This window comes from Schistocerca piceifrons, chromosome 10 (assembly GCF_021461385.2).
Source record: "Schistocerca piceifrons isolate TAMUIC-IGC-003096 chromosome 10, iqSchPice1.1, whole genome shotgun sequence".
Lineage (NCBI taxonomy): Eukaryota > Metazoa > Arthropoda > Insecta > Orthoptera > Acrididae > Schistocerca > Schistocerca piceifrons.
Window position 1 is genome coordinate 46,230,327 of NC_060147.1, and position 12,536 is coordinate 46,242,862.

Sequence of the window (12,536 nt, forward strand, 5' to 3'; positions counted from 1 at the left end):
TAGGCGCTGCAGTCTGGAACTGAGCGACCGCTACGGTCGCAGGTTCGAATCCTGCCTCGGGCATGGCTGTGAGTGATGTCCTTAGGTTAGTTAGGTTTAATTAGTTCTAAGTTCTAGGCGACTGATGACCTCAGAAGTTAAGTCGCATAGTGCTCAGAGCCATTTGAACCACAAACTCGCCCAGTGGGTGACTAAAATGGCATTTAGAACGTTTGGCATTGCCTCTCCACTATTGTGGGGTACGTGAGACATGCCAACTGACGAGGAGGCTATTATGATGCGTTGACAATTTTATGTTCGTAAAATACATTGAAGAGCCAAAGAAACTGGTACATATACGTGTAGGACCCCAGAGAGCAAGCAGAAGTGCCACAACACAACGTGGCATGCACTCGACTAATGTCTGAAGCAGTGCTTGAGGGAACTGACACCATGAATCGTGCAAGGCTGTCCGTATATCCGAAAGAGTACGAGGGAGTGGAGATCTCTTCTGAATAGCACCTTGCAAGTAATCCCAGACATGCTCAATAAGGTTCATGTCTGGGGAGTTTGGTGGGCAGGGGAAGTGTTTAAAGTCAGAAGAGTGTTCCTGTAGCCACTCTGTAACAATTCTGGACGAGTGTGCTTTCGCGCAATCCTGCTGGAACCACCAGAGTCCGTCGGAATGCACAATGGACATGAATGGATGCAGATGATCAGATAGGATGCTTACGTACGTGCCACCTGTCAGAGATGTATCTAGACGTATCAGGGGTCGCATTTCACTCCAACTGCAGATTCCCCACACCATTAAAGAGCCTTCGCCAGCCTGAACAGTCTCCAGCTGACATGCAGTGTCCATGGATTCATGAGGTTGTCTCCATACCCATACACGTCCATCCGCTCGATACAATTTGAAACAAGACACGTCCGATCAGGCAACATGTTTCCAGTCATCAATGGTCCAATGTCAGTGTTCATCGGTCCAGTCGAGGCGTAAAGCTTTGTGTCGTGTAGTCATCAAAGGTACACGGGGGTGCCTTCAGCTCTGAAACCGCATATTGATGATGTTTTGTTGAATGATTCACATGCTGACATCTGTTGATGGCCCATCATTGAAATCTGCAGCAACTTGCGGAAGAGTTGCGCTTCTGTCACGTTGAACGATTCTATTCAGTAGTCTTTGTTCCCAATCTTACAGGATCGTTTCCTGGCCGCAGCGATGTTGGAGATTTGATGTTTTACCGGATGTTTTACCAGGCCCTAAATGTGGACAATGGGGCAATGAAAGAATGTCATTTTGCTGGATGAGTCTTGTTTCTCACTGTTCGCAACATATGGCCGAGTTTAACTCACAAGAGTGAAAAATGACGGATTTTCCACGATGACGGATTTTTCGTCTGGTCAGGTCCATACTTTGTTATTTGAAGTTGCCACTACTTTGCAGGAAGAATGGTGTAAGATTCCCTTGGAAACCATACAGGATCTGTATTTGTAGAGTCTTGTACCGCAAGGGAGAGGATGTTGTTATGGGTGGCCCGTATCCTCTTCTAAAACACAAATTCACACATGAGTTAGTACGGTTCTTTATTTACATGTATTGGCAGTTTTACTTAACTTGAGAGTCCGTGTGTTGTAGTACAAGCTCATCAGTAATAGTCACTAATCTGGTCAATATGTACTGTTGTAGCCTGTGATGACCTAATCCACTCTGCAAGTAAACTGACAGATGCCCAACTGGATGAGTGAGTCAGTGAGTGAGGACCTCTGGTCAGCAGCGGCGGCCTAAATACATGTTGTCGAGAGGGCGTTGGCGGCGTATTGCTTGTGGGTGTGTCTCTGGCCTCTCTCGTGATGGTGCACTTGATCCAGCACCTACTAATCGATCTTTGCACTTCATCTTTGCCGACCGGTGTCAGGGCAACAGCTTATGCCAGCACAATATCTATTCATTCGGAGAGGACTGGAAGGTGTTTTGAATGCCAACAGTTTTCACACACTGTATCAGGCATGCTAATGTGTTGCATTTCTGGTGTTCCCATATTTATGGCTACAACTTGTATGTCAGCCTGTCTAAATATTCTGTCACAAGGTTCCTTTTAATGTTCTCAACGCTGGCTGGAGTGGCCGAGCTGCTCTAGGCGCTACAGTCTGGAACTGCGCAGGTTCGAATCCTGCCTCGGGCATGGATGTGTGTGATGTCCTTAGGTTAGTTAGGTTTAAGCAGTTCTAAGTTCTGGGGGACTGATGACCTCAGAAGTTAAGTCGCATACTGCCCAGTGCCATTTGAACCGTGTTCGGAACTTCGTGTGGCGGATCTGCAGAAACCACTCTGAATGTGACCGCATAAAGTTTGTCGACAGATTCGGAATTCTTTAGAAGCGGTTCTCACTCTCATACCATCTTCAGTTCCATCTAAAGCTATCTCTGAAATCGTGTTCTGGCTTTCATATTATCGCCCACGATTTTTCCCTGAAAGGAGAAACTAATGTTCATTGAATAAGGTGTATTTGCACTGATGGCCAAAGAAACTGGTATAGGCATGGAAATTAAAATACAGAGGTATGCGAACTGGCAGAATACAGTGCTGCAGTCGGTAACGGCTACATAAGACAAGTGTGTAGCGCAATTATTAGATCGGTTACTCCCACTACAATGGCAAGCCATCAAGATTTAGGTGCGTTTCGGGTGGTGTTATAGTCGGCGCTCGAGCGATGGGACACAGCATCTCCGATGAAGCGATGAAATGCGGATTTTACCGTACGCCCATTTCACGAGTGTACAGTGCATGTCAGGAATCCGGTAAAATATCAAATCTCCAAAATCGCTGCGGCCAGGAAACGATCCTGTAAGATTGGGAACAAAGACGACTGAATAGAATCGTTCAACGTGACAGAAGTGCAACTCTTCCGCAAATTGCTGCAGATTTCAATGACGGGCCATCAACAGATGTCAGCATGTGAATCATTCAACAGAACATAATCGTAACCTTGAAACGAGTTATTTTTCTGTGTTTTCAGTGAAAGAACATAAATAATCTACAAACTACAACAGTTACTACATAGTTTCACTTAAATACAATGTTGTTATAATGTTTTTTCAATGATCTACAGACTACAACAGTTACTACATAGTTTCACTTAAATACACTGTTGTTATTATGCTCTTTCAATGAACACTACAGAAAACTAACTCGTTTGAAGGTTAGGAAACGCCTGAAACAACTCACTAACGGATGCCAACAATGACAAACGTTTCTACATTCTTAATGGAAAGTAAACAAATTTACTTGTGTAATAATCTTTGCTTCCCTGGATGTTCTGGAAAACTACTGCAGATACACGTCTGGGATATGTTTTATTAGATTCACCAGACCAATAACAACAAAATAAATGGAAATCGTGCTTTACCTTAACCTCGTTCAGTTTTGCGATGGCTTCTTATTAGCGAAGTTGCTAAACTTCAGGTAAAATCTTTTACTAGCCGTAACTCTGTAGGTAAACATTTGCGGACCTATGTTTATATGAACTTTTTTCTTTAGGGTTACTTGTAGAATAACGTATTAAAACATTCATATATCTTTGTGAATCTCCCTGTATATTGGATGTTAACAAATTTCTCTTCTTTCGAAATGCTTTCCTTGCCATTGACAGTCTACGTTTTATATCTTCTCTACTTCGCCCATCATCAGTTATTTTACTGCCCAAATAACAAAACTGAACTATTGTATGTATTGTATTGTATGTTAACTGGGGACCTAGAAACGACGGAGAGGCTCCGTCCCCGCCGCAGCCGCAGTGGTCCACAACCCCACGACGACTACCGCAGTCCACTTCACCCCTCCGCCGCCCCACACGTAACCCAGGGTTATTGTCCGGTTCGGCCCCCGGTGGACCCCCCCAGGGAACGTCTCACACCAGACGAGTGTAACCCCAAATGTTTGCGTGGTAGTGTAATTATGGTGTACGCGTACGTGGAGAACTTGTTTGCGGAATAAGGGGAACCAGCCCGCATTTGCCGAGGCTGATGAAAACCGCCTAAAATCCATCCACAGACTGGCCAGCTCACCGGACCTCGACACAAGTCCGCCGGGCGGATTCGTGCTGGGCACCAGGCGCTCCGTCTCGCCCGGAAAGCCGCGCGTTAGACCGCACGGCCAACCGGGTGGGCTAAACTGATTTCTTTTGACTGTCTCGTTTCCTAATCTAATCCCCTCAGCATTGCCCAATTTAATTTTAGTCTATTCAATTACCATTGTTTTGCTTTTGTTGATGGTCATCTTATGCCCCCCTTTTAAAACGCTGGTGATTATGCTCTATCGCTCTTCCAAGCGTTTTGGTCACTCTGACACAATTACGATGTCATCTGCAAACCTCAAAGATTTTCTTTCTCCTCTCTGGACTTTAATTCCTTATCCAATTTTTCTTTGGTCTCCTTTACTGCATGTTCAATGTACAGGTTGAATAACATGGTAGTCTGAGATGAGGAAGCTATCACATGAGGGGAAGTCGTAGTGGGTCGCAGCAAACCAGAGGAGCCATTAAAAGAACAACAAATGTAACAAGGGGATTAGCAGGCTGCCAGACTAGTACTAGGGCTGTTTGAGACACTTGTGCCAGAGTGACGCTTGTGTAGCGAGAGAGCTTTCACATTCGCTCCTTTACCTAACCCACAACGAACCTGTCACATTCCAAACGATGTAAAGGTGGAAGGGGGAGAAAAGAAAAGAAAGAGATGGAACTATTGATGTCAGCTGCATTGGGACTTTATGCGATACCAGTGGTGATGAGTGAAAATGTGTACCGGACTGGGATTCGAACCTAGGACCTTTGCTTAGCCACAGCACCATCTGGACACAGAGTTGACCACAGCTGTGAGGACTGTCTCGGCATGCCTCCTACGCGACCCAAGTTCACACCCAGCACCACCGATTCGCTGCCCCATCTACGTCTTTCATTCCTGCTGACTGTAGATTCCTGCTGGAGGTCGAATGTAAATGTGCATCCACACTGGAGGTCGTGGGTTCATTGCCCATCGATGTGAATCAATTATATAAAATATGGCGTTTCAGTCTTCAATCGCTATTCTTTATTTTCAATTACAGGTTTCAGGCTAGCGAACCGAGTGTTCTGTATGGACAAGTTACTCTGTAACTACAACATATGATCTGAAGATGGGCAGCTAGCCCGAAACCGGTAATTGAAAATAAAGAATAGCGATAGAAGACTGAAACGCCATATTTTATTTAATGAACGATCGCGGAATTCCCATTGAGACAATCATGTCTAGTTTTGATAATCAATTATATGTATGCATGGTACCTTTTTTTTGGTACTTGTCATTTCGGTAGGCAATGAATCCACCACTTTCAGTGTGGATGCACAGTTAGGTTCGACCTCCCGCGGGAAACTAAAATAAGCAATCAAGGAGAACACCGATGGCGACTGGGCGTAGGTAGTGCTTGGTGTGAATGTGGTTTGGGTAGAGGGCATGCCGAGATGGTCTGCACATTTGTGAAAGATACTGTGTCCAGATGGTGCAGTGGTTAACACAGCTGCACGCTAAGCGGAGATCCCAGGTTCGACTCCCAGTCTGGCACGCATTTTAATTCGTCGCTACTAAAAAAGAAAAACTAACCCCATCCAGATGGGGTACTTCATGCGGTATCAGTGGTGATGAGTGAAAATGTGTACCGGACCAGGATTCGAACCCAGGATCTCTACATTAGCCACAGCCAGTGTCTCTGCATTAGCCACAGAACCATCTGGAAACATTGTTGACCGCAACTGTGTGGACTATCTCGGCATGCCTCCTATGAAACCCAAGTTCACACCCAGCACCACCGATTAGCAGCCCCATCTATGTTCCTTCATTCCTGCTAACTATAGATTCCTGCTGGAGGTCGAATGTAAAGCTGTATCCACACTGGAGGTTGTGGATTCATTGCCCATCGATTTGAATCAATTAGTATGCATGGTGTCTTCTTTTTTGTACTTGTCTCATCTTGGTGGGCGATGAATCCAGCACTTTGAGTGTGGATGCACAGTTAGGTTCAACCTCCCGTGGGAAGCTAAAATAACTGAGCAAGGACAGCACCGATGGCTACTGGGCATAGGTAGTGCTACGTGTGATTGTGGTTTAGATAGAAGGCGTACCGAGATAGTCCGAACATTCTTGAAAAATACTGTGTCCAGATGGTGCAGTTGTTAATGCAGCTGCATACTAAGCGGAGATCCCAGGTTCAAATCCCAGTATGACATGCATTTTAATTCGTCGCTACTAAAAAAGAAAAACTAAACCCAGTCCAAACAGGCCTTGCAAGACCCAACCGTTACCGACCGGACGCCGTGTCATCCTCTCACCCCAGGGCCATCACTGGATGCGGATACGAAGGGCCATGTAGTCAGCACACCGCTCTCCTGGCCGTTGTCAGTTTTCGTGACCGGAGCCGCTACTTCTGTCAAGTAGCGCCTCAATTTGCCTCACAAGGGCTGGGTGCACCCCACTTGCCAACAGCACTCAGCAGACTGGACAGTCACCCATGCAAGTGGTAGCCCAGCCCGATAGCGCCTAACTTCAGTGATCTGATGGGAACCGGTGTTACCACTCCGGCAAGGCCGTTGGCTAATTCGTCGCTACTGGTTCCACATAAATGCCCCATGCATCAATAGTTCCTTGTCTTTCCTTTTCTTTCTCCCTCTCCACCTTTACGAAAGATGTTCCTACCTGCAGATTCTGGGTGGTGTTTCTCCTTTCGGACATGTCTGTAAGAAAATGCACCACAAATCTTGGGTGTAGCTACAGATCAGTCTGTCACTAAACGCCGCTGCGTAAGGCCAGTTATCCCAGCGAAAGCCCTAAGCTCTGTAGTTATGTCTGGCTGCAAAAGTGTCACTCCGCACAAATGTACCGACACTGTACTAGAGGGTTAAGTTATTGTTGTTGTTGTTGTTGTTGTTTACCTGTGCGCCCGAGGCTCTGCCCTCCGAGGACGCCCTGCTGCTGAGTGAGCGCTGGCGCAGGTAGTCCTTGTCGTCGAAGATCCTGACGTCACCGCCGCCCGGCTTGTGCGTCACGTTGGCCAGCGAGCCCACCTTGCTTTCCGCCTTCACCTCCAGCTTGTGGCTCTCGATCTGTGGGCAGGAAGACAGACGGCAAGGGTTAGACAGTGGGCAGCGCGGCCTAACCTGCTATAGTCTGAACAAAGAACGATGGCGGTTAGCGCACGTCAGGGCACAGGCAGGGACTCCACTGTTGACGATTCCAAGCGACAGATGCGGTACGCGCATGCGCGTGCTCCCCACTCCAAAAAAGCAAATATCCCACAAACTGTGTCTCACGCTTGCTTATGCAGAATTATATCACATACCACCACAATCAGCGATGACAACTCGCAACAAGTGGAACCGAAATTCACTAAGCAACTCGCCACGAACACGTGTAATGCTCGCATTAGCTACAGCATTCACAGCAGAGCGCTCAGAGTATGCTGAAAGCTCATTGGCTGTCGGAGAATGCGTGACGTAAGTGCGCAGAACAAGCCTAAACTCGACCGCCATCGTTCGTGAATCCGACTATAGCACACCAGCTCCACCACATGGCGGGCACCACCAGGTCTACTTGACCCATCTCGAACTTCTGGACATGGTAGAGCGTCTCGATCTTGGGCTGTGGATGATGTACACCGTGCATTATAATGCCTAGAGATGGGAAAAACCTATGGGTTAAAACCGATACCGGTATTTTAGTTCTGAATAACCGGTATTTCTTGGCATTTGTATGGTCTAACAGGTGATTTCTTTATTTTTTACTAATTACTGCGTTAAAAAACCGAAATGTCATTTGGCCACAGCAGCAGTGCTACAATTTTTCGATTTTAAGTCCACATTTTTAAACAAAGGAGCAACTTTCATTCATAAAATTTGCACTGATTTCAAATAGTATGATATTACAGCGGAAGAGCTTCTGCATCTTGGACTGCAGAAGATATACACTGTGCGTTGTAATACTTAGGGATGGGAAAAACTGAAAAGTTAAAACCGATACTGGTATCTCAGCTTTAAATATATGGCATTTTTCCACATTTGTATTGTCTCAGTTGTAACAGCTGTTTTTGTTATTTTTTACTAATAACTGAGTTAAAAAACCGAAATGCCATTTGGCCACAGCGGCAGTGCTAGATTTGTTTGTTTTTAAATAAACATTTTGAAACTAAGGAGCAATTTTTATTCGTAAAATTTGCACTGATTCAAAATATATTACAGACACTGGGAAAAGCGATCAGTGGTAATTTATTAACAACGCCGATAGAAACGAGCAACATATGGCCACATGACGTAAGAATACAGTGTCGAAGGCAGCTAGCCTTCCCCCACCCCCCTCCCCCCCTCCCCTACTTCCGGTCTATACGGCAGCTTCTCGCTGTCTCTAGACATCTGATGACTTGCAGAATGGCACCAAGCCTAGTCTGGAAATATTTTTACAAAGCGACGTAGCAGTGAAGTACAATGTTTCATCTGCTTTAATAGATTAAAGAATTGTCTGCCATTTCTATGAAATAATGAAAGAGGAAGGAATTTAAGCTAACAGTAACAAATTAAAAACTTAACAACAGTTCATTCATAGTGTACAGTACAAACACATTAGCCGATCTGCTGCCTGTGTCTACAATATTTGCCTTTATCTGAGTGTAGCCCTTGAAAACGGACAAATAAACACGAAAAATATAGTTTTTCAGCCTCAGTTTTCACTCTTTAGCACTGCCTATTGTTAAGACCAAAATAGTTGTCTGATCCCTGATCACAACGTGATGTTTGAGCAGCATTTCAAAAAATTAGAATCACTAAGAATATTGGTGATTTTTTTTACACAGTGTAAGCTGACATCACTCACAATTCCGGGCTGGCAGGCCGTGGTCAGTGTATAAAACTTTCTCCTAACGTTTCGTCTCCGACTATGGGACACATCTTCATGGGTAAAGTGGCGAACTGCGAGCAGAACAGCGCCGAATATGTGGGCAATGTAGAGAGAGGGCGCATCATGTTACGTCGGCTACGAGATTATCTCTGGTAGTGGCAACATTCTCGACTGAAAGTAATCGATCGTCATTTTTTCGTTGCGATGTTGACATCCAGATTTTATCTAATTTAACAACTTCTTCTTTTATGTTAAAATTATTACAGTGTTTATAAATCTCAATAGTCTCTCTATACGTGTGGGCATGATAATGTGACGTTTTAGATATGACACTCGCTCCGTGAATTTCATTTCATGATCACCCTCTTGGTAAAGATGTTCCGCTACGACCGATTTATGCGGACGTTCTAGGCGACTATTCTTCTTGTGCCTAACCAGACTCGTGTTACCATTTCTTTTTGTGGTGCCTATATAAACCAGATCACAACTACAAGAATTTCTATATAGACCCAGAGTAGCGAAAGGATGTCGTATATCTTTTGCCGACCTTAAACTTTCTTTTATCTTCCTCACGAGTCTGAAGGTATTTTGTACACCATACTTTCTCAACACTTTCCCATGCAATCTGTAATCGTATTGCTGAACGGCAGGAAAACTTTCCCATTGGACGGCAATCATTATCCGTCGATCCTCTCACTAGATCGAAGTGCTGTATCAGTCTCCTCGTTAGAACAACCATTCTTCTTGAATGTCGACCGTAGGTGTTAAAGCCCATCTTTTAAACAAGTCGGTTCACAAATTTTGTGCACCCTGTCCACCAAGGTTTCAATCACACCTCTTTTTGGTGTGATCGACGAGGATGCAAATTTCTTCTGACGTCTCTACTTTGTGTTATACAGTGATAGGCCAGGCCATTATGACCACGGATTTACTATCGATATAAATCCGTCCAGGCGATAGCGGCGCCACCTGGCGAGGAATGACTGCCAATAAGACACACGCACCGTGCATGTGCTATCAGTGAGTGTACAGTCCGTGTGTAGAACCGGGAAGGTGTGCGATCTATCTTAGTTTGACCGAGGGCAGATTGCGATGACCCGGACGCTCGCACGAGCATTTGGGGAACTGCACGACTTGCCGCATATTCGAGGAGTGCTGTGGCGAGTGTCTTCAACATGTGGCGAAACCAAAGTTCACATGTCGTGGGGTTGGGCGACCACCCTTCATTACATGCACTACTGGCCACTAAAATTGCTACACCACGAAGATGACGTGCTACAGGCTCGAAATTTAACCGACAGGAACAAGATGCTGTGATATGCAAATGATTATCTTTTGAGAGCATTCACACAAGGTTGGCGCCAGTGGCGACACCTACAACGTGCTGACATGAGGAAAGTTTCCAACCGAGTTCTCATACACATACAGCAGTTGACCGGCGTTGCCTGGTGAAACGTTATTGTGATGCCTCGTGTAAGGAGGAGAAATGCGTGTCATCACGTTTCCGACTTTGATAAAGGTCGGATTGAAACCTATCGCGATTGCGGTTTATCGTATCGCGACATTGCTGCCCGCGTTGGTCGAGATCCAGTGACTGTTAGCACAATATGGAACCGGTGGGTTCAGGAGGGTAATACGGAACGCCGTGCAGGACCCAACGGCCTCGTATCACTAGCAGTCGAGACGACAGGCATCTTATCCGCATGGCTGTAACGGATCGTGCAGCCACGTCTCGATCTCTGAGTCAACAGAAGGGGGCGTTTGCAAGACAACAACCATCTGCACGAACAGTTCGACGACGTTTGCAGCAGCATGGACTATCAGCTCGGAGCCCACGGCTGCGGTTACCCTTGACGCTGCATCACAGACAGGAGTGCCTACGATGGTGTACTCGACGACGAACCTGGGTGTACGAATGGCAAAACGTCATTTTTTCGGATGAATCCAGGTTCTGTTTACAGCATCATGATGGCCACATCCGTGTTTGGCGGCATCACGGTGAACGCACATTGGAAGAGTGAATGCGTCATCGTCATACTGGTGTATCACTCGGCGTGATGGTGTCGGGTGCCATTGGTTACACCTCTCGGTCACCTCTTGTTCGTATTGACGGCACTTTGAACAGTGGACGTTACATTTCAGATGTGTTACGACCCGTACCTCTACCGTTCATTCGATCCCTGCGAAACCCTACATTTCAAAAATGTTCAAATGGCTCTGAGCACTATGCGACTTAACTTCTGGGGTTATCGGTCGCCTAGAACTTAGAACTAATTAAACCTAACTAACCTAAGGACACCACACACATCCATGCCCGAGGCAGGATTCGAACCTGCGACTGTAGCTGTCGCTCGGTTCCAGACTGTAGCGCCTAGAACCGCACAGCCAATCCGGCCGGCTCCCTACATTTCGGCAGGATAATGCACGACCGCATGTTGCAGGTACTGTATGGGCCTTTCTGGATGCTGAAAATGTTCGACTGCTGCCCTGGCCAGCACATTCTTCAGATCTCTCACCAGTTGAAAACGTCTGGTCAATGATGGCCGAGCAGCTAGCTCGTCACAATACGCCAGTCACTACTCTTGGTGAACTGTGGTATCGTGTTGAAGCTGCATGGGCAGCTGTACCTGTACACGCCATCCAAGCTCTCTTTGACTCAATGCCCAGGCATATCGAGGCCGTTATTACGGCCGGAGGTGGTTGTTCTGGTTACTGATTTCTCAGGATCTATGCACCCAAATAGCGTGAAAATGTAATCACATATCAGCTCTAGTATAATATATTTGTCCAATGAATACCCGTTTATCATCTGCATTTCTTCTTGGTGTAGGAATTGTAATGGCCAGTAGTGTATATGGGACCTCATAGGCGGGGCAGACTGGCAAAACAGGACAGGCGGTGGATTGTAGTGGAACTAACATCAGACTTTAATGGTGGGCAAAGTGTGTCTGAACACACAGCGCACCGAAGACTCCAAACGATGGGCCTCCACAGCCGATAACCAGTGCACAATGTCGACACCTACGACTGAAGTGGCCACGACCATTGGCACTGGACGTTGACGCAGTGGCAGAGTGTTACGTGGTCTGATGCATCCCAATGTCTTCATCATGCCGAAGGGAGCGCGAATCCGTCATTTTCCAGGGGAACAGTTACTTGACACCTGTACTGTGGGACGGAGACAAGTTGGCGGCGGCTCCATTGTGCTCTGGAGAACATTCATGTGGGCATCAGTGTGTGCAGTGAAGCTCTTGCAAGGCACTGTCACGGCCGAGGGGTAACAAGCACTGTTGCAGACCACGAACACCCCTCATGACGATCATGACGGCAGAGTCATTTTTCAGCAAGATAATGCGTCATGTCACAAGTCTAGGAATGCGGTGGAGTGGTTCGAGGAACAGAGTGGCGAGTCTCATTTGACGTGCTCGACCCCCAACTCGCCAGATCTGAGTGCGATCGAAGACAACGGATGTGATTGAACGCTCGCCTCCCCGGAGTTCACTGGAATTAGGTGACTTGTGTGTGCAGATGTGGTGACAACTCCCTCCAGCCTCACTGTTTCCATGTTAAGACGCGTCGCCGCTGTTATCCGTGCCAAAGGTGGATACACCGGCTGTTTGGTAGGTGGTTATAGTGTTGTG

At 46.5% G+C, this 12,536-nt stretch overlaps 1 protein-coding gene across 1 annotated transcript in view; it reads right to left on the bottom strand.

Moving 5' to 3' along the window:
- LOC124719124 (nascent polypeptide-associated complex subunit alpha, muscle-specific form-like) overlaps positions 1 to 12,536 on the bottom strand; it is a 219,435-nt gene that overhangs the window by 24,192 nt on the left and 182,707 nt on the right. Inside the window, exon 7 of the mRNA XM_047244819.1 lies at positions 6,942 to 7,112. Coding sequence (XP_047100775.1) covers positions 6,942 to 7,112 — 171 coding nt within the window. The remainder of the gene's footprint in view (positions 1 to 6,941; positions 7,113 to 12,536) is intronic.